The sequence below is a fragment of the Amphiura filiformis genome, chromosome 2 (assembly GCF_039555335.1).
Source record: "Amphiura filiformis chromosome 2, Afil_fr2py, whole genome shotgun sequence".
Lineage (NCBI taxonomy): Eukaryota > Metazoa > Echinodermata > Ophiuroidea > Amphilepidida > Amphiuridae > Amphiura > Amphiura filiformis.
Window position 1 is genome coordinate 39,141,834 of NC_092629.1, and position 23,100 is coordinate 39,164,933.

Below are 23,100 nucleotides of genomic sequence, written 5' to 3' on the forward strand. Positions count from 1 at the left end.
TATACTCTAAACTCTGTGAACAAATAGTTGAACCGTTTGTTGCACTCTCTTGATGCTGCGTAGGGCCTACTTTGATATAAAATTGGATCGGTTGAGCCCATATTTATTGGTCGAGCTATGAGTTTTAAAATATTGGACGAGACGTAGTCGAGTCCAATATTTTACAACAACTCATAGCGAGACCAATAAATATTGGGCGTAAAGCATCAATTTTATCATTATTATGTTTTGGATCCAATATTATCACAACTTGGATCCATCAAAACATAATAATGAATAAACATGTGTACATGCAGTGCTTATGATATAATTACCATTAAATGGCCACATATGTCAAAATTTGTCTTTTGGTAAAGGGCTCGTGATTGTTAGAACTAAAATTTATACAAATTACAACATGTATTTTCGGGACAAAGTGCACTAACACATATAGTTGTCCCGAAAGTATATGTTAGTATTTTTGGGACAATTATCATGGTTATGTGTTAGTGCAGTATAAATAGCCAAGAAATTACTTTTACCAATTACGAGTCTTTTTCCAGAAGACAATTGACACCTATGGCTGCTTTGTTGGATTTATATTGTATTATTAGCACTATATGTACACAGGTTTATTCAAAGTACGCAGCATCAAGACAGTGCAATAATCGGTTCAACCATTTGTCACAACTACATTATCCGTTGCAAAATTTAGAGTGTAATCCTTTTAAAGGCCCATTCAGTGATTTGCTTATCCGGACGATCCTAAAAATCATCAAAATTCAGGTTTTGGTACCTTTGTCATTGTCATAGATGTGCTAACATACCTGGTAGAGTGGTTCAGCCGAAAGCTGTGTATTTATATCCCAAAATAAGACATTTCACCCCCATTTCACATGAATCTGTAATTTATATATTATACTGACACTAGGCCTAGGCCTATATAAATTAGCTATAGGGGGAAGTGGGGCAAATTGGTCCACCTAATGTCCCATTTTGCCCCACCAGATTTTACTCGGCTATAATACTAATACCCGACAACTTGCGACAAGTGAACTACAAAACAAAAGGTACATCACCAAGTGTCTAGTAGACTTACGTTTCACAAAAATTGGTGCCGGTCGGCCTCCGGCTTCATTATTTTATTAAGGTGTCTTTAAGGCGTCCCACTTTACCCCACTGCAAGATTTTTCTGTAACAGAGGCTGGGGTAAAATGGGACAGCTGGGGTAAAATGGGACGCCATTGATTTACTATGGGACTTTTTTTGTTGGGGCAAAATGGGACAGTTTGAGTTAGCACACAGTAAATCAATGGCGTCCCATTTACCCTAATTTAACATATTTCTAAAGAAAGCTTTTTTTCGAAGAAAAAAGTTACAATTGTTGTCTTATTTAATTGAAAGGGTAGCTTAGAAGTTATTTTTTAATTTGAGAAACACTAATCCGGACCATTGATTCAGATATTGAGCCACAAGTCGTGACCTCTGCTTAGACATGACAAAAAAATGGAATACTTATTTTGATGTGTTAAGCTTACAGCCCTCAGAAGTTCCTGTTTAATGAAGAATGGTACTTTTAAACGGTTTGAAATATAAATAAACATTATATCAAAGTTATTTTGTTGCAAAAATGGGCAAAATGTGACCATTTTAAGGTATAAAAGTATTTCCGAAATCACTGTCCCAAATTACCCTGTGTCCCAATTTGCCCCAAGTTACCCTACATGCATTTGAATAGGGCGTCAACTTCATCAATACTCCGATTTTCTTTGTTTTTTGCCAAATTTTTCATTTCAAAAATAGCAAATGATAATTTGAATGACTTATCGTCACCTTTAAAGGAGGATTTCGTGATCCTAGCATCCTCATTTTATGACATTTTTCAGTAGATATCCACGAAAAAGCTTATTTCCAAAATTTCAGTTGATTCCGATTTTGCGTTTGCGAGTTATGCATGATTATGTGTATTACACTGCTCCATAGACAATGTGTTGTAATTTCGTTCTGGTGCACCAGAACGAAATTCAAATTTAACGATATTTTGCTAAACGAATTAATCTGCAAGAAATATTTGGTACATAAACATTATGTAGCCAGAGGTATCCAGTGGTGTAAAAATCTCAACTTTTTTGGGAAAAGTGGGGGATGAGGCTGTGGATCACGAAATGCCCCTTTAAGCAATTTATAAACAATTTTATTTTGTTACACTTGCGCTACGATCACTGAATATGCGTATTTAACTTGTGGTCCAGGACCACAATGATATTCTTAACATAATTAAGGCTGCAAGTTTGGCAGGGCTGACAGTGGCGTTGATATGGGGGGGGATAGGGTTGGAAAGAATTTCTTGAAGTAATGTGAATTCCACGGCTTTTGGCGACAAAATAAGTTTATGGTAGAACTGAGCGAAAAAGTTTGCCATATTGAAGCTAAACTAGTGAAATGTGGTTTAAAAGCGGACTAAATAATTTCGCGGGAAGCGCGCAAAAATTTGCACTTTTGGAGCTAAAATGGCCTAATATGAGGTTAATTTGGTCAGAAATCCGTAAAGGTACGAGCTAAACATAGAATAATTATCGTGTTCAACTTTGAACAAAATATCTGACCTGCCGGCAAACTGTCCTACTTTTTGTATTCAAAATCCTTACGATACATTCTGCTTGCCTGCTTGGCCTTATGTCACGTTAAGTATGTGTAAACTTATTAAGAATGGTTTATAGAAGTGTTTTTTTTTTTTTTTTAAAGTTTGTAAAAAAAAGAAATCTTGAAAAAGTGATAATTTTCATTTGTTTAGCAAACTTTGCGCCAATTGGCCTTAATTTTGAGTAGATATTTTTTGTAAGTCCAGAGGTCTCTTTTTCGTCAAATTTGGTATAATATAAATTCACTGTATCGCAATTTCACGTAGAGATATTAAAACCAATTCACCGTCGTAGTGTGACATCAAAAGCGATGATGCCATGTCAGCTGGTTCACGAACCGAACCACGATCAAAATGATCACAACACGTAGGCAGGCCTACTCAATTAATAGTAGGCCTATCCTACGAGCTCCTACGCATGTTTTTTTTTCAAGCATATACACCCGGTATGACTATATTCATGATATTAATAAGCCAAATTGCACACTTACCCGACACAATCAGCACCGCAGAAAGTACCAACAGCACCATCCATCGCAAGCAATTTCCCAAAGACGCCATTTTATGTCGTTAATTTATAAATCAGTAGCGACTTGATATTTTGCTACCGTCCAACGAAACGATTAACTAGGTTTTGTTACATAAGACGATTGTGTAAATAAAAGTCTAAAGTTCACTACTGAGCATGCTGATGAGAGTGGCGATGTTTGATTTGTAATATACGTGTGGTATTCTCACTACATGTACTGGTCTGGTTCTAAACTACTTTTTGCTGAACCATAAAATGGTATCAGCTCAGCCTATGTTACTTACTGACTAACCTTTTGGTCTGAAATGGACATATCTCGAAATGCCACGAAGGTATGAACCCCAATGAAAGAGATTATAGCTCTATGGTAAAGAATATAATAAAAATATTTTCCCACCCGGGGGTGACACTCATCATAAGACCCAGATCTATATTCATAATGGGTCCTTTTCATATCTCAAAATACCAAGTGGTGTCAAATGAAAGAGAAAATAGTAAAGAATATTACAAATATTTTCCCCACCGGGGTGACACTCCTCATAAGACATGGGTCAATATTCATATTTTGGGTCCTTTTGATATCTCTAAATGCCAAGAAGATATGACCCCGGGCCCCCTGATTGGTGTCAAATGAAAGAGAAAGATTTCTCCACGCGGTCACACAACTCAAGACCCAGATCAATGTTCTTATTTGAGTCCTTTTTCGAAATCCTAAGAAGGTATGACTTGCAAGTGGTGTCGAATGAAAGATAGAAAATTAAATAATTTAATAAAAATTAATTTCCCCACCAGGGTGACACTCCTCATAAGACTTGAGTCAATATTCCTATTTTGGGTATCTCGAAACCCAAGAAGGTATGACCCGGGTGACCGTGGTAAAGCATAACCGGAGCTCCATGGGTCAGCTATGGTGCGGTAACCGCTCTAGTTTAAAGTCTTTAAAAATAATAACAGTGCCCATTTATTGTAGGCCTAAAAAAGGATCGGGTACAAGAACCTAAAAGGTTTTATGATATTGAGAGCCGGCTACTCTGTGACGAGAATTAATGTTGAAATGTCAGCACTTCAATTCAGATCAACTATAGATCTAGATTAGGAGTGCATTTAATCTAGATTTATAGGCCTACATGTGAACGTATAAACCAAGGACCCGTTGTATTAACGCGTTTTTGCGTTAAATTACACATGAGCTGAGAACATTGGTTCAATGGGTGCAAAGTGTATTCAAATAATTATGGTCCTGTGTCACAACCTGGGGTACCTTTTGTGTTACATAGTAAAAAAATGAAATGTTTCAAACATTTTACCTACACGTCTCATTTGAAGTGGTTCATCCTCCTGAGCATTTGACACCTTTTTTTTTTTTATGGAAATCGGTTAAAAATGAGAGAGTACGGGCAAAAACAATCACAAAGTAGGTGTGATTTAACCCCATCTCTTTTTTCCACATTTACAATCATTCTCAGCCGGTATTAGCCTTTTAAATGACCTTCTGTATTTATTGACTTGGTTTAGATGTCTGGGAGTTCATTTTGACATTTTTTTTACTAGATTCAAATTTTAATGGGGGTTTTAGATCAAATTTACGATACAAATCCCTCCCCCTAACTAATCCTCCTCCCCCTAATCCTCAACCACCCTTGGCACATTTCATGCCAAACGTCATAAGAAAATAATTAAACAGGATAAAAACATGAGTAATATAGAATAAATTAGCCTCAATTTAAGACCTAATTAAATTTTCTAAGTGAGTCCAAGCTGCACATCAAAATGTAACAAAACCACCTTTTTGGGTACCCCAGTATATATGACACAGGATCTTATATAAAACCTAGGAGCATATTAAAGGCGTATGAATTAAAGTTAAAGACTATTTTGTTGCGATTTGGTAGTAAAGTAGTTCACAGCATCTTGCGCAAAGCAGTGAGCTCAGTTGGCAAAAATTGCATTGATCATTTCATTGCGAGCGTGTAGAAGAATTCAAATATCACATTCACATACTTTGTAGGTCCTGTGGTTCTTGAGTTATGTTGTAGGCCTAAAGAGGGCTGAAACGACTACATGTACACTTTTGTAAAACGTACATAACCCATTAACAACAATAAATCGAGTAACTTTTCAAAGTAGGCTTGTATATGATTCGTAGAATCATTGAACTGTTTGCAAAACATCAAAGCGTTATTTTTCAAGGTAATGAAAATCGATTTTTCGTCTGCCATGTCTACTGTCTGTTCAATTAGCTTAGATTCTTTCTTGTATATTTAAGATATTTGAAAAAAAAAAAAATTGTGGTAAAATTCATCAAAGAAAAGTGTTAGCACAGCCTTAGACCTAACGTAATTTATACTTTTCAAATTCCGCGGGATAAAAATATCGCGGGAAAAGACCCAATTGAAAAGAAATGGGGTCTTAAATTGAACTGTGGAATTAGAAAAGTATAAATCACGTTGGGTCTAAGGCTGTGCTAACACTTTTCTTTGATGACTTTGACCACATTTTCAGATCTTGCGATCACGAATCCCAACTTCTTGACTTAGCCAGTTTGAAATAACGAAATCGTAAAGACAACTCAGGATCTCAACTTATGAAATCTCAAAATCTGTTCAATTTTCACGGCGTATTATTTTAAATGCAAGTTCATCTACTTTTCTTTTTATCTCGAGATCCTATTTTCGTGACTTAAAGTCAGAAACTAAACTCATGCCGCGCTTGAGTGACTTCTTGAAATAAAGGAGGATTTCGTGATCCTAGCATCCTCTTTCTTTTGACATTTTTCAGTAGATATCCACGAAAAAAGCTTATTCCCAAAATTTCAGTTGATTCCGATTTTGCGTTAGCGAGTTACGCATGATTAGGGCCTATGTGAAGGCCTGACAGTGTGTTGTAATTTCGTTCTGGTACTGTTAATGTATAGGCCTTTCACGATATCTTTGTTAAACGAATTAATCTGCAAGAAAATTTGTGTACATAAACATTATGTAGCCAAGTCAGGAAGTTAGGATCTCGAGATCCTTAACTTCGTGAATTAAGCCTGAATTAGAGCGTGTGTTACAAGCGCCATCATGATGGCGCTTGTAATTCTTGTATAAACGGGCTTTTAAAATTATTTGGAAAATAAAATTTTGCTCTGTGCCCACTTTTTAGATTTTCGAGCGCACTGGTCCAAAAAGAATTTGGGTCAACATTTTATAACTTCCGTCGGCAAAAAAAATATTTCCAACGGTACATTACCAGTTTGTACCCGTGGTGAGTGCACCTGCAGCTGTGACAGCACCAGTAGCATGATAGTGATAGGCCTACTGTTTGACCCCTGATGACCCTTTTGACTTAGGACATGTCAGCCCCTAGATGACCTTTGACCTCGGATGATCTTGATTTCATTTTTTTCGTGCTCTCCTCATATGAAGGATTCCATCCAAGTTTAAGCGCAATCGGGCGAAGTTTAAATTTAGCACTTAGATGACATTTGACCTTGGTTGACCTCAATGCTATGGGGTGTAAAAAAAGAACTACTTACCGCTAAATTTGGATATCCAACTATATTGCCCCGCAGGGCAACAAAGAACCACTAACCGCGAAATATGTATACATCCAAGAAGCTGAAACTATAAATAAGCCTCTAAATAGAGGACAGGGTTTGAAGAATATGGAAATTATGGGGTAAAGTAAAGTTTTAAAAAGTAGAACATTATATTCTATGGTGTCCAGGTCACTGGTCTTTCTTGCCCTGCGGAACCCTTCTATATTGAAACTTTTGAGTGTAGTCGTCGTATGGGAGTCTCCGGCCTCGGGCATGCCGGCCCTGCGGCTTTGATGTTTTTTGTTGATACTGGGGGCCCAATCCATGCGACGACTAAACACTCCAAGTGAGTTCCAATATAGAAGGGCCCCGCAGGGCAAGAAAGCCCAGTGACCTAGCTTAACACCATAGAAATGTGTTACTGTCCTCACATTGTACATATAGTCCAGAATAACAATAACAACAACAACAAAACCAAAAACAAACAAATTGAAACAAACAAAACAAAACAAAGGTTTCACACATTTTGCTTCAATTCAAATATTTATTCAGGAATTATCATTACACATATGAATACCCGCGATACAACTGCATTAATCTCAGAGTCCCGCCATACATCACAGAAACCCGACTCACCACGAGGTGACTTTACAGGAACCGGTCATTAATACAGGAGGCAAATATTAAAACAATTGTCAGGCTGGTCTTATACATATGTATAAATAAAAATCGTCATGTATTATGTAAAATATACACAATAAAAATGCATTTCAAAACACAGCAAGCCTTAAGGTATGGTTTTGCTGATGGCTTAATGTAGTCTATTTTTCATTATTCTCATCGACTAATTACATCACAATATTATAAACATTACAAAGTGTTAAACTTGATTTCATTATTTTCAAGAAGATATTATTTTGTGAAAGTTTTCATGGTTGTAGTGGCGTGAGTAACCTACTGGATATAGTTCCGGAGTATATATACGCCTAAATGTCTTGATAAGCATACTCTAGGCTTGTTTCTTTAAATAAGGCGGTCCTGGCGGACACACACTTAGGTGCTGATGGGGGACCAGACTCGAGCAAAATGCTCAAGACAAGCTGAAAAGCTTATAAGCATGTATACCAAAATCACTGTATTACATGACATCATGATAAAAATAATGACACTATACATTTCCTATGTACGTGGAATTTGTGTTTTATGGTAGCACTTATTATGCTGAATGGTAAGTGAAGATTCTAAATTTTGGCCAGAAACTTTGACTTAAAAATACCAGTTGTTTGTACCTTTCCGATCTTAAAAATGTAGGCTAAGTTCATGTCAATTCACTTGCTTTTGTATGTAACCACAACGGCATTTGTTTTACTTCGACGAAAGATAAATATTTTTTCTGGGAAAAATATTTTTTTCTGGGAAAATATTGGACCGCATGGTACACCGTAAAAAGGACTGAAGTTTAACGAGTAATAAAACAACAGAACAAATAAAAATGAATAACAATAAGACTTTCAGAGCATTTTGACCAGATCGGGAAAATAATGAAATAAGGTTTGTGTAGCTTAATGTTATTTAAGCCTAGGCCTATTTACAAAATGTACAAAGCCACATGACTGTCATCAAGCTGCGCTACGTTTTGAGGACTCTGATATTGGTTTATCAAACACTCAGATCTCTCCCGAGTTTCTCCGAGTGTCATCATAGGTCAGAGGTCAAAAGGTTACGTAGGATGAGAGTCAGGATGACTGGTTGATTTTCCATGATTTTTGAGTTATCGATACTGGATTGTGTTCAGTTCAGCAGTGATTTTAAATCACCTCAGAAGGACGGGTAGTGAATTCGTCATTAGGCGGAGGTGCCGTATTTAGCGTTAGCTTTGGATATTTAATTATTTTCTTTATTTTTTACCCGGGTAAGTCGGGTGAAATGTCCCAACCTAACGCTGTGATTGTTTTACTTGAGTAATTCGAGTCACAGCAATCGTCTGCATGTATTACAATATAAAAGCTTGCTATGTAGGGAAAAAAATAAAATAAAATAAACAAAAAGAGGCAAAAAAACAGTAACCATGTGAACTAAATTAAAATATGGACTGTCCAAAGTGAGTAATACATGCATATCTTGTAAACTTCTGAAGTGATTTTAAAAACATATTAAATCAATCAGATTTGATTACTGAATAAATCGACACTACTCGTAGTTTCATAGATTTCTTATGAGCCGGGTTCTAACAGTTTAAAACAGCGAGTAAATGGCGGACACAGCAGTGCTGACGGCATTGACAATGGTCCAGAACGCAGATATCTGAGGGACAGACGTTGTCTGTTGTCACGGTCATGCTGTCCCGGTTTGCAGTGCTTCCGGGTCACCCAGATTCTGTCATGGTCATGATGTCAAAGGTCATGATCAGGGTGTCTCAGACGCTTTATCCACATTTTGTCAAGAACAGGATGTCATGATCCCTTGTTGTCATGGTCACGATGTTCTACCACCAATGTCCTGTCAAGATCAACTGGTTCCTTGATGAGGTCAAGATCATTGACATCCCATGGACATTTGTCAGGATCACAAACCGCTTCCTTGTCAGGATCAGAGTCCCTTTGCTGCAACTGCTTCATCTGCACCTGATGTTGTTGTTGCTTTGTCTTCAGAAAGAGAAGGCATGCTTGATAGGCTGTGTCACGGTCATGCTGCACCTGATATGGATTCTTGTGAAATGGGCAGCTGTTGACAAGATCAGCTGGTGGATGTTGTATCCTGTCAAGATCAGGAAGTCCCTGGAGCCTGTTGTCAAGATCATGTGGTACCTGGAGCTTGATGTCAAGATCAAGAAGTCCCTGGGGCCTGTTGTCAAGATCACTGGGAACCTGAAGCTGCAGTTTGCTGTCAAGATCAGGATGTCCCTGGAGCTTGTTGTCAGGATCAGGATGTCCCTGGAGATTGTTGTCACGATGTCTTGGATGGTTCCTGTCAGGGTGTTCCTGGCATTTGATGTCAAGATCAAGAAGTGCTTGGGACCTGCTGCAATTGACTAGATTCTCCCTGTCATGATCAGAGCTGGTCTTCAACAGAATACGTTGGTTCTGAGGTACCTTGATTGTCAACAACAATGGATCCTTGTCACGATCACGGAATATTTGAAGCATGAGGTCATGATCATTCGCTGCCTGAAGCCTGCTGTCAAGATCACTGGGTACCCAAACTGTGTTGTCACGATCAGGTGGATCCAGAAGCTTCTGGTCACGATCAGGTGGATCCCGAAGCTTCTGGTCACGATCAGGTGGATCCAGAAGCTTCTGGTCACGATCAGGTGGATCCAGAAGCTTCTGGTCACGATCAGGTGGATCCAGAAGCTTCTGGTCATGATCAACTGGTTCCTGAAGCTTCCGGTCATGATCAGATGGTTCCTGAAGCTTGTGGTCATGATCAAATCTTACTCTTCGCTTCATCATCTGCAGCTACTTCATATACAGGGTTAAGACCGTTGATATCATGCTCGATGCTGGCAACAAGAGAAGGTGTGGGCATCTGCTGGGGTTGCTGCTGCTGCTGTTGTCAGGGTCATCTGGCGTCAAGATCTTCCTGGCAAGATCACGAGATATTGTTTATCTCATTATCTTGCTGTCAAGATCAGGGGGTGCCAGACGCGTCTTGTCAAGATCATGTTGCACCTGGTCAAGATCAAACAAGATTTTGAGTCTCGTCTTTACTTTGAAGCTCAAGAGCGTCCTGTCAGGATTTTGGTCAGCATCAAGAATCTTTGAGACCTAATTCATACAGTCGTTTACATATATTTTACTATGATGTGATCAATGTCTGCGTTTGTGGCGACGTGAGTGGTGACCGGAATGCTTGGCAACTATAGGGGAATCTCGATCGATGGATGACTGTCCTTCATCAGGCTGGAGCGGGTCCTGGACTGCGATGGTATCTTCGCCTTCATCGGGAACTTCATCTTCCTTCTGGAAATATAAAATCAAATTAAAAATCAAATTAGTGCCCTGCGTGCTATAGCAACGAGGGGGGGGGGCATGGGGCACGTACCCTGGGCGCCACCTAAGGGGGCGCCGAATTGACCAATTCAGCATCGATTCTGCGTTCCCCCAAGCGATGAAAGTCAACATTTTCCCGCGCTTCGCGCGCATTTCAGCATAATGTCATTTGAAAGATCAATCTAAGACCGTTATTCAACTTTTTAATTGGTGGTAGACCCAATTTGTGCAAATTTGTTTTCACTAATAATATTGGGGGCACCATTATCTCAGCCATTATGTATCGGGCGCCATTATGTATTCTTAGCCCTGGGCACCGCAACCCCTAGCTACGCCACTGGATATAATTCTTCTCTGGGCTCTGTCACCATGGTCACTCATTGATAATTTGAGTGTACGGTTGTAAGGCTTAGTAATTTTACAATTGTATAGGATGTTGAAAAGTTTTTCTGAAAGCATCATTTTTGGAAAATATGATTAACTTTGACCAAAGAAAAATGGTTTTGAGAAGGGAGAACTTTGAGAGGCTAGACATGCAGAAATTTGTTTCACAGGTTTTTTAAGTTTTTCAAATCAACAAAATATAGGCCCTATGTCAAGTTATGCGAAGAAATTATTTGTAATTTTAGGGGGGGGGGTATTTTTGGAACCCTTTAGTTGATCCGAAATTGGGTTAAAATTTTTACTGTGTACTTATATTTACCTCAGTTACCATGACGTCATTCAAAGGTGTTACTGCTGTGACGTAATCAGTGATCATCAACTCGGTGGTTCCCAGTACTTCTTCAGTTGGTTCCGTGCGAGGACAGTTGTTACAATTAGCTACCCCATTGTATACAGCTCGTAGTAAGGTATCTACGTAGGTTCGCCTGAGGTCGCTATATGGCAAACGAATGTGAAAGGTGACCTGTCCACATCTGAAGGTGAAAAAGAGTACGGCATTTATCTTCATGTACATGATGCAAGTTAGTTTAGTGTTATACAGCTTATGGAATAAAGCTGATCCCTCAATCTTGACAATGGGTTAATTTCGTAATGCTTGGGGGGGGGTTCGGGGTGGAAGTGAATGGGGGGGGGGCAAAACCAACCAATTTTGTGCAAAATTGCCGCAAACAGTGGAAATTTTCGTAATTTGGGTTTTTTTACTGGGTGTGGGGGAAACAGAGGGGCAAGAGTTCTGACTGGGGGACATTTCCACCCATGTCCCCCGTGGCACCGCCACTGTCCAAGTTGGAAAATAAAAGGTCTTCCTTTGGATGACGGTTCCAAGGAGAATGAGTCTTTTGACAAGAGCGTGTATAGGTTTATGAGTTTGATAACACAATACCGTAAAACCTCGTCTACAAGCATATAGAGTGCTTCTGATGAAACCTAAATTAATCCCGGTGCCATTATGGAGTTTGAGCAAATAAATGACAGATCCAAGCATATACGAACAAGTATTATTGTAAGACCAATATTTTGTATTGGCATATTTATACGCTAGTTTCGTATGAACTTAGCTTTCATCAAAAACACTATATATGCTTGTAGACGAGGTTTTACGGTATGGGGTTTTTGATTTCAAAATCGAAGTGCCGTGTCAGAATACGGAAAACAAGATACAGTTTGATTGTCACTGTTATTTATCTATCTGAAAAGTTTTCAGACAGCCGAAATGAACAAATATTTTTATGTAATTTGATACCACCAACATAGGGGGCCTACCTGTCGTATATAAGCATGTCGTCTTTGGCGCCATATAGTGCGTTCCATATTTCTCCCGAGGTTGGCTCTTGAAGTACAGGGAAGTCAACCTGGTCATTGAGGCGGTGTAAGAGGAGCTTAGAATAGGCATCACCTGCATTGATGATGACAAAATTGATGTCAAAGATGCCTTCATCTTGCAGTTGGTTTCGCAGGAGGTTTAGTCTGTTACGGGTAAAATATAAGACATGTATTATAGTTTATAAGGGCTTATAAGCATGATAAGTACAGCAATATATTAGAACTCCAGTTGTAAGTCCTCACTATGATGGGAGTTTCCGGCCTCAGACCTGCCGGGCTTGCGGCCTTGATGTTTTTTACAATAACTTTAGGATATAGGCCTACAGGAAAGACCAGTTGTTACCGAAAGAGCTTTTATCAAGGTTTATCAAGGTTATCGTTTTATTAAAGTCCATTGTGTCTGTAGTTTAATAACGGTCTTTAAAAGTGTTAAAGCCTGCGTTATGGGGATATTTGTGGTACTTTTTACATTGCAATACCATTGATATTTATTTTGTTTAACTCTCTTAATTCAACAAAATTTCACAATTATATATTTTCATGACCATATTTGGAATCAGCATGAAAAATGTATCAAAATGAGTACAAACAAGCCTATAGTATATTGGTACGGCTGTGATATTTTGAGAAAATGTCTCAAAACATTTGTACGTTGAAGTCTATTTCTAGCAAGCAGAGCATTAATATGAGCCAAAATAATGTAAACCTAAAAGGAGAACTTGAGCTGAAAATGCAACATTGAGCCGTGCATTGTAAGGAGATATGTGCAACTTCAACAAGAATTTGTCTTTAAAAAAGTTCACGGATCAAGTGTATAGTACATGTACTTTGATCTTTTGTTGTGTGGATGAAAGAAATTGCAGTGCCTTTGTACTTACTTTCCCGCCTGCGTTACGCAGAACCCTCAGCTAGCTTTTAGTAGCGCCACCAACGTTATATTTCCCTTCCCATCTGTTACCGGGTTTCGTCCATTAATGTCCCAACGAGGGGACTCTGTACATCGGAGAGGCGAATTGAAAGGATCGTCCTGCCCGCGTGCCATGGATAAAAGGCACAAAAAGACCGCTAACCCGACGCCGACGTGACCCATGGTCTGAAAAGAGTGAAATAATATGTTGTAGTAAGAAAAGAATAGGCCTACAATATACATATAGGCCTATTTATATCATAGGCCTGGTAAACACCACACCACTCCACGCCATACATAAATTCTCCCAGTCACATTTCCCCAATATGAAATTTTTAAAAAGTAAAATTTTAATTTTTTTAAAGTTTGGCAGAGGCGGGGTTCGAACTCACGGCTCACCGCTTTGGCTAGTATCACGTATACCATACGTCCAGAGCCTTAGACCGCTCGACCACGAAGAACTTGATAGTATCATCGTGAAAATTTATACCTATAATATTAATAAATCGCAACTTCATTACTGCATCATATTTTGGAATTTTATCTGCTTAAAACATTAATGTGTATTATAATAAAGCTACCATTATTTATATTGTTGAATTCTCAAGCGCATAGAGACAATTAATACGAGGGTCCTATGAATAGGCCTACATATACACAATACATAAAATCGATTTTGATATCGGCCATGTGCTCTGCTGTGCATGTGGTTTCCCGCAGTGGCGGAAGTTGTATTACGAAGTGCATCCGAACTCCATTTTGAAGCAAATGATTTTGACAAGGCATTGGATTGTTCCAGTTTGCATCCTAAATCCACATTAGACCCTAATTTTATTTACAAAATCAAAAGATTAGATTATCATAACAACAAAACGGTAATCTTTTGTCGGGTCTAATGTGAAAATTACATTAAAAAATGCAGTTTTTACAGAATTAATTTTCACTTAATTCCAAAAAAAAAAGGCGTATATAAGATTGAAATAAATTCTCTACCTTCTATACTAGATCAATTGTGACGCAAGTTGTTATCAAAAATTGTTGTGATAGATGTACAGTTAATATTCATATTATCCATTACCTATCTGATGGTACAGTTTTTACACAGAAAATATTTATTTGAAAAACCTGCCACTCGGCTTTTTCCGGAAAGGTCACAGGGTCGCCGTGACCTGTGCAATAATTACAATTAAAATTTTTCTTATTCTAACAGCAAGCGTTTCTAGAATATATTATGGCGAAATGTGGTGTGGGTAAACACTAGGTCATTGTCCAGTTACTACTTATTTAACTCAGTATACCGTAAACGTTCGCCTAATCACCTTTGTTCCATAACCATTAGGGTATAGGACATTTTTTGTTTTTGATATAGCCCCCGAATGAAATGTATTTAATTATGTTTGTACTCACTCAGGTAGCATTGTGTGTGAATTTTACATCCGAACTAGAGGCTATTCTTTTTTTATGGGCATTTTAGTGTCTAAAATGGCCCAAAATGAGGGTTTTTCAATATTGCCGTTCATTTCTAACCGTCACCCCCATAGGCTTTACATGTAAAATAAAAAGGTACATAAAAATTTAATAGCCTCTAGTCCAGATGTAAAATTCACACCAAATGCTTTTTGAGTGATTACAAAGATAATTAAATACTTTTCATTCAGGGGCTATGTGGAATTTTTTTTTATGTATTCCTTGTACAATGACATTTCACTATAAAATGTCCATTGGAAACAAAGGTGTAATGGCGCTATGGAGTGCATGGAAATGAGAGAGCGCCATCCCTGTAAAAGCCGACTATTATCACTGATCATTAAGGGTACGTGTAGTTAAAGGGTGAAACCTATCGACACATACAATTATGAACAAGATCGAACAAACTTGTTCATGATAATGCGATAATCATTCACCTGATACGCTGTGGCCCAGTGAGCAGAGCATTAGACTATAGTGCGAGGATTAAGAGAACGTGTGGAGAAGATTGATGGTTCGAATCTCATGCAGTAATTTCTGACACTGATTATGATGTCTGTCAATGTTTTTTTTCTGATTTGAGGAAATTTTATTCTCTATTTTATCTTTAACATTGTTTATATAATTTTATTATTTTATCTTGTATGTGTCTTTTTTATGCTTTGTTTTTATCCTTTCATTTTAATCAAATGTTGTAATGAACCTATTTGATTGTATAAGCATTTGTTATGTGTGTGAGACGAACTGTCGTGTGCGACAAGTCTTTCAATTCGCGCGAGTGTCCTTGCCTATGCATCAGTGGTCATAAGAGGTATATCATTTTATTCGAAAGGGGGGGTCCCAAATATACGGGGGTCAAAAAGTCTTGGAAAGAATAATAGGATGGGGTCATAAAATGTTTTATGACCAAAATGTAGGGAGTCACACGATGAGCACAGAAAGTGTGTTATTTTATTCAAAAAGACTGATTTCAATACAATTTTGGGGTTTGGGATCATAAAATTTTTGTTGCCGAAATGGGGGGGTGTGCGCAATTTTATTGACGCAGACTTTTGAATTTGGGACCCCCTTCCGAAAAAAATGATAGCCCTCTAAGAGGATTCAAAAGATGACCTCTGCCCCAATAATCCCTAGCTATATTTGTTTGAAACTGTTCCACGGAGGATGTATCATAATAGGCTCAGTCTTCAAATGATATAAATAAAATTTGAATGAGTGAACGAACAAAATCATACAACGACCAACTGAATAGAGGCTGTGCATATGACGTATCATCCCGTAAATATGGCGGACTACTCAAATGCATTCAACAAAAGCATGATTGCATCTACCGCGACAGTTTGTCTTACACACATAACAAAATGCACTACGATCAAATAGGTTGATGACAACATTTGATTGAATGGACTGCACTGCGCCATGATTACGGGGAAGAAACCGGTTCAAATCCTTTGTTTGGAGCCAATCGATAAACGCAAGGCCTCTATAGCTATCATTGAATACTGGCTAGGATTCCATAACACAATGAGAACATGTTATAAGGCGCTTTGGAAGGCACACAATACCCCAACAACTATTCAGTATCGAAGCCCGGTATCGAAGTTACGTAATGTTACTATGTCAACGGGATCACGCGCTTAAGTAATGAACCACGATCGAAACAATCAGTACAGAAAAAGGCATACCAAAATAGCGTGATCGTAATGATCGCCATACAAACAGTGCTTGGTTCCGATACCATCACGGAGTTACGTAACTACTTCGTGGTCTAATAGTTATATGATAAATGGTCTGATCTACTTGGGTTCGATCCTTAAAAAAAAAAAAAAATAGCTGATCATTTATAATGCATAAATGAATAAAGTAATGTAGTTACACAATTTGAAACATTGAGGCCGTTCTATTTTTCAAAACTGTTAAATGTAGTGGAATATATCACGCATTGATAGGTAGCAGGTGGAGCAAATTTTGTCAGCGGTTTTTGTTGCCGTTTGTTCGCAGTGCCTATTTATCTAAAAAAAATAAGAAAATTAAAATTAAATTAAAAACAATTCACAATATTCATTCGTAAAATGGGGACAAAATCCAAAAACATTTCTTGACCCTTCTTCACATAAAAGTGGGAGCAGAAATCAAGATTCGAACAAGTACCATTCACCATTCAAGGCGCACCCTCTACCGACTGAGCTAATGGGTCAGACAATAGCAGGGTGTAATTTTCAACTGAAGAATATTTAAAAAAAAATGAAGAAATTACAATGTTATAAAAAGATTTACCAAAATGAGTTAGGTATAACGTATGAATCGATTTACAAATTAAGTCAAATGGCACTTTGAGAAAGAATACCTGAAGAAACCCCAAAACATCTGCTGCTCTAGCAACTAACCTAGTGACCTAAAGTATTGGGTCATGTCACGATATTTTTTCTGAGGCATTATGTCCAGGTTGCTCAATTTAACATACACGTATCATTAATGCTGTTGAGATTTTACAAGGATGGCGCTCTCACATTTCTAAGAATCCAAAAGCGCCATTAGGCGAACGTTTACGGTATTGCATTGGGTCCGATCTCAGTGCACTAATATTTAGGAGGGGACAAGCAGATTTTGGGTATGTTTTACCATGTCTACCAGTGGCGCGCTCCAAAACTTATCCCTAAATATTGAGCCACTAAATACTATGGAATACGCACTGTCAGTTTTAAAGACCTTTCTTGTTTAAATGATCGATACAAGTTGGGGCTCGTTTAATGATCAGTGGCGTGCCTAACAGGGGGGGCAGATTCCTAGTAGACCTACTATTTCTTAAATACATATTCGGTAAAAACCTGGAGTTGGATATAAAATTGCGTCAAATTAATTGCAATTTTTTTTAGTTCATTATTTTAATGGGTTTTTATTACTTTTTCTGTGTCTAAATTTCATTTCAAAGCTAAATTTGGCCAACAACATTTTTCTTAAGAAGAAAATCACTGTAAACTCATTATAATATTTATAACTATCCATTCATGCATCAATGTTTCCAATAAACAATGACCGAAAAGAACAAAAAATGGGTAATTTTGCCGAAAGGTGTGTGTGTGTGGGGGGCACGTCCCCCGGGATTGACGCTTATGCCTGTAAATATGCAGTCATTCTAATTGAATCAATTTCTATGGTGTATCTTGCGTATTGATATCTGACTCTAAAGTGAAGTATTGATGTATTTTTCCACATAACCATTCCTATACAGTAGTGAGTCATAAAAAAATCCCACTGGAGGGCAAACAAACATTTTTTTCTCTTGGCCTTTAAATGTTCACTGGACAATATTTTCTTTGCCCCCCCCCCCTGAAAAGTCCAGACAGACAGGCCACTGATTGTGCGGTAACAAAGTCCCCAAAAATAGACCTTATCTGATATGAAAGCAATAATTCTAATCGTGATTTCTGAATACAATCGCACTAAACATGATAAACTCTGTTATGCATATTTGCTGTGTCAACCTGGTCAAACATCATACAGAGCAAATGAAGGTCTTTATTGGGTTGAACAATTTGTGATTTGAGCATGATTATCACAGGCGTAGATCCAGGGTGGGTTGATAAATCCCCCGCCCCCAATATTTTGATAGGGGGGATGGCCCAAACAATCACCCACCCCCCAATGTTGGCGACTGTTAGTGGGTTTCTGACTAAATTAAACTCATATTTGGCAATTTTAGCCTAAAAATTGTGTCATTTTTTGCGCGCTTTTATACTATCTTTCACCAGTTTGACTTCGATATGCCAAACTTTTACCCGCGCTTCTCGCGCTTTTTACCATCAACTTATTCTGTTGCCAAAAGGTGCAACTATACTTCAAGAAATCTACGTTACCATGGTTACTAATGATTATCGTATCTACCCCACCACAAAAAAGAGACTTGTCTCACATACTGGCAGAAAAATATCGAAAAAATATCGAGGGGTGGGGATGAGTTTTGGAAAATTTTCTTGAAGTATAGTGATTAGTGAATGTAGCCAGCACATTTTGGTGACAGAATAAGTTCATGGTACAAAAATTCTGGCATATTGAAGCTAAACTGGTATGGTGTAAAAGTGGAATAAATTCGCAAGAAGCGCGCAAAAATTGAAGTGGCCAAATATTTTTGTGGTCAGAAACCCACATACAGACCTCAACATTGGGGGTTGATTGTGTGTGTGTGGCCCGGGATATACGCCGCTTGATTATTCTAGGCTCTAACAAAGTGGTCACCTTATATTTTTCTCTGTTTTGCATGATTATCTATCGTGTCTTTAATAGTTTCCTGTTTTACTTCCTCAGCATATCAAACAAACAGCTCATTCTTGAATTTGACGGTCATAAGTGACGGTCAAGTTTGGCCCTGTCACCAGGAATAGCCTACCGGTATTCAATGTATATAGGGCCTACATACGATTTCTGTCTTGATTTATTTTTTCATTTGTCAAAAATTATGAAATACTAGTAGTAACAACTGTCAGGAAGGTTTTATGCTCATTTGTAATGAGGTAAAAGAAAACTTACAATAGGCCTACTCTTGATCTCTTGTACAGCTAGCTCTACATTGGGGGGGTAGGGCCTAATGCAAAAAAATTAATTCAACATTGCTCTGTTAGCTTCTGTTTCCCTACAAACATACGACATTTTGGCTGATTCAAATGAAGTGTTTATGCCTTTAAAAGTATCTGGGCCATATATATTTATTTTATTTTCATGACATCAATGAAAAACTTTTGATAGAAAGCAATGCCCAAAATGACGATTGCGATTTTTATAAACTATTATCAATGATTATTCTTTTGAGACAAACCCCGGGGACATTAAAAAAACCCCTTTACCCGACCTCATCAATTTCCAGCCCCCCCGGTAGTGAAAATGGTGCGCCCCTATTAAACAAACTTCAACGTTCGAAAAATTCCTACTATTGAACACACTATAATGTCATGCGACCCACACAATGAATTAGATGGAACCCTGGTTGCCATGCAAAATGTAGGCTTATTCCATTATTTAAAGGTCAGCTAGAAGTTCGAAGACCTGTTGATAATAATGTGTTTAGGCCTATTCACCGAGTACGCTAAATGTGACCCGTTCCTACAAAACTTGGCATAAAAAGGCCTGGAAAAAATCAGCAGCACTGAAAGCTATACTGAAAATACAGAGTGGCCATGACATGATGACAACCCGGAGTAGCGATCAAGGAGAGGAGGAGCGGGGAGTCACGGCCCGTACGCAGGATTTCATTTGGGGGGTGCTGATTTTGAAAAAGTGGACTTTTTTTTTCCAAGGGGAGGGGGGCAATTTTGTGAAAAGTGGACTTTCTTCCCAAAATTTGGACCTTTTTTGTCCAAAAAAGCGTAAAAAACCCAATTTGATATTTTTGGACTTTTTTGTATACTTTTCCAAATTTGGAGGGGAGTGTTTCTATTTTTATTTTTATTCCTATCCCCCTTTCCCCCTAGCGGCATCATTTCCTCAATGTTGATAGTCATTTCCTTGAGGTGCTCCTGCTCGTTTTGAATAAAACGATGGAACCGGCGTTTTATTATTACGATGGAAATATTAGGGTGGTGCAATAATTATGTGTACCCCGGGGTGGTGAATTATAGGGGGGGCAAAGATTTTTGGCAGGCCAAAAGGGGGGGCAAGCATTTTTGGCAGGTCGAAAGGGGGGTCAAGCGATTTTTGGCAAGTCAAAAGGGGGGCAAGCGATTTTTGGCACAGATATTTTGGGCACCGTTTCTATATTATGCCCTAAAAAGGTGTAGGAAAACGTTAGGAACACGTTAAAATATGCAAAATTTCCTGCTCGCTGCGCTCGCATTATATGGTAAGACAGTTTAAGGTTGTAAATTCAGGTTCCCCCAAATCTTGCATTGGTAAGGGGGGGGGGAGCAAAGATTTTTTGGCACATCAAAAGGGGGGGCAAAGGTTTTTGGCACGTCAAAAGGGGGGAGCAAGCGATTTTGGCAGACCATTTTGAGAATTCACCACCCCACCCCGGGGGTACACATAATTATTGCACCACCCCTTAGGGGTGGGGTACACATAATTATTGCACCACCCCTTTAATAGTCGAACATGTATGCACAGTACGTACACGGCGTGCCGGATACACATACACACACACTCAGAGGATCGTACCGTATTACAACCGCGGGAGTAACATGCATGGGCGCCATGATGCAGTCATGTCTATAGAATTCACCACGACCTTTGCAGGACTTAAACCCCATTAAAAGCTATTGAACCAAGATAACACTCATTGAAAACAGCTCAACTGATTAAATAAGATCTTCTCTGGTTAAATCCACACTACACATGTTTCTGTTTTACCTGTGCGGTATCGCAATGAGCTGGTATTATAGTTTCAGTTGGGTAACCGATTATAAAGCAAACTAAAGGTAACAATACTATGTGAGCCTTTGTTCACGAAATGAGACAATAGTCTGCTTATTGTTAACCAGCATTCTTGAAAATGAGAAACATAATGGTTGTTGATTTAACACGGTTTGGAAATAATTTCTTCATATTTTTGGTGTTATCTGTCGTTTACATATCCTTCCTAAAACACAAAAGTGCGAATATTTCCAAACACCTAAATTAGCTAAAAATTTAGGACATGTTACAAAACTATATTTTCTAGAATTTCAGAGAATACTTTAAATATTTGCCGGTTATTTTTCACACATGACGTTAACTAGGCAATGTCCTATTACCTACACTAAAACACCAAAGTGCGAATATTTCCAAACACCTAAAAATTTAGGACATGTTACAAAACAATATTTTCTAGAATTTCAGAGAATACATTAAATATTGGCCGGTTATTTTTCACACAGTGACGTTAACTAGGCAATATCCTATACTTCTAACATACACTATTTGTAGAGGTCACGCGTCAATGGTGAGAGCACTGTGTATTGTGTATAGGAAAACGGACAGTAACTGCAGATTGCTAGTAGGCCTATAGTAAATTCCAATTTTCTAAGCTTTACCTCACTTGTTCGGCTCAAAATTAAAAGGGACATATCTTACAGTAAAGGCTAATATTTTATGGAAAATAAATACTAATCTATTTTTACAAAAATGTTATAATATGGGTTTAATGTGCTCTTTCACTACGTAGGCCAAAACTGAAATAATTTTAAACATTTTGTAACCTCATCTACTTAAAAATCATAGAAACTGCAAATAAATGTTCATATCGAAATAGCATCTTTGAAAAACAAAAAGAAGATAAAAGCTTACCACTTTTCGGCCGGTCCGAGTTTTAGTTCACTTCAGTGTTATACAGCGCTTAAATTGTCACTCCCAGGAATAAAACTGCACGTATACCGTGCAGTGGTGACGCAGTTCAATTTCAAAATCAAACTAAAGTTCACGGAGACACAGCGAGTTGGAGCAACTTGGAGTGCTATCTTTTTGACCTTTGACATGGTTATAGTGCATTTACGATATTCATAACACAATGCACCCAGTGGGCACATCAGAAAATTGACGTCAATACAAACGTCGGTCGTCGGAACGTTGTACACTGCAAAAACAAGTGTTTATATTTAAACACCATATTGTGTTTATCAGAGCAACACTTAATAAATACATAATTCATGTTAATGGTCTAACACTAATGTTAACATAAATAAATTAACACTTGGTGTTATATTACAAACATTAGTGTTTGTAATATAACACCAAGTGTTAATTTATGAACATTAGTGTTAGACCATTAACATGAATTATGTGTTTATTAAGTGTTGCTCTGATAAACACAATATGGTGTTTAAATATAAACACTTGTTTTTGCAGTGTATATGGCATGGTTGTAGGCCCGGGTTGTAGGATGGTTGTATATGAAAGTTGTTTTGACGTAAATTTGTTGGTTTAACGTACATTGTAATAATATGTGATGCGATCAAGCCAAATCAGTCGGAACTCGGCCATAATAAATTTTCAGTTTCCTATACGATAGTAAAAAGCATTTACAAAGCTGGATTTTGCAGAAAACCCCATTGAAATTTAACAACCAGTTCCAAAGATATGAGCAATTTAAGAGTTTCCAAAACAAAAGGAAACAAAAGGAAAACCTCTCTTTGTTTGGCTATATCTCAAAATCAATATTTCCGAGTTCCGACTGATTTGGCTTGATCGCATCACATATAAAGTTTACGACCGTGGGCAAATTTCGTTGCAACGTTAAACCAGGAAATGAAAATATGTGCGTTTGAGCGCCCTCGGCGAATTAGCATATATTTATTTTCTTCACGTTACGTCATAATGAATGACTTGGGTGTG

General features: G+C 38.0%; 2 protein-coding genes across 7 annotated transcripts; both read right to left on the minus strand.

Annotated features, from left to right (window-relative positions):
• Window positions 1-7,184: 7,184 nt before the first annotated feature.
• On the minus strand, window positions 7,185-10,121 carry LOC140146193 (uncharacterized). 6 transcript variants are annotated; one of them, XM_072167973.1, is made up of 3 exons: window positions 10,010-10,121; window positions 9,920-9,949; window positions 7,185-9,889 (listed from the first exon to the last, which is right to left on the minus strand). In XM_072167973.1, exons 1-3 carry the CDS (start codon window positions 10,119-10,121, stop codon window positions 9,123-9,125), a joined length of 909 nt encoding a protein of 302 aa, XP_072024074.1. In that variant the 3' UTR covers window positions 7,185-9,122. The 6 variants fall into 6 exon arrangements, with proteins under 6 accessions (XP_072024074.1, XP_072024073.1, XP_072024076.1 ...); XM_072167972.1 differs by having other exon boundaries at window positions 9,980-10,121; XM_072167975.1 differs by lacking the exon at window positions 9,920-9,949.
• Window positions 10,122-10,478: 357 nt separating this feature from the next.
• Window positions 10,479-22,196, minus strand: LOC140146194 (selenoprotein Pb-like). The gene is made up of 5 exons (XM_072167976.1): window positions 22,057-22,196; window positions 13,307-13,521; window positions 12,369-12,572; window positions 11,365-11,578; window positions 10,479-10,631 (listed from the first exon to the last, which is right to left on the minus strand). The coding sequence occupies exons 2-5, from the start codon at window positions 13,516-13,518 to the stop codon at window positions 10,479-10,481; spliced, it is 783 nt and encodes a 260-aa protein (XP_072024077.1). The 5' UTR covers window positions 13,519-13,521; window positions 22,057-22,196.
• Window positions 22,197-23,100: the final 904 nt, after the last annotated feature.

What these genes read in the sequence shown, in the direction of transcription:
- LOC140146193 (XM_072167970.1), bottom strand. Translation starts at nt 10,121, where the DNA reads ATGATGAAGCGAAGAGTAAGATTTGATCATGACCACAAGCTTCAGGAA. An exon ending in CCAGAAGCTTCGGGATCCAC is followed by an intron (nt 9,890 to 9,919) that starts CTGATCGTGACC and finishes TTCTGGATCCAC; the next exon opens with CTGATCGTGACAACACAGTT.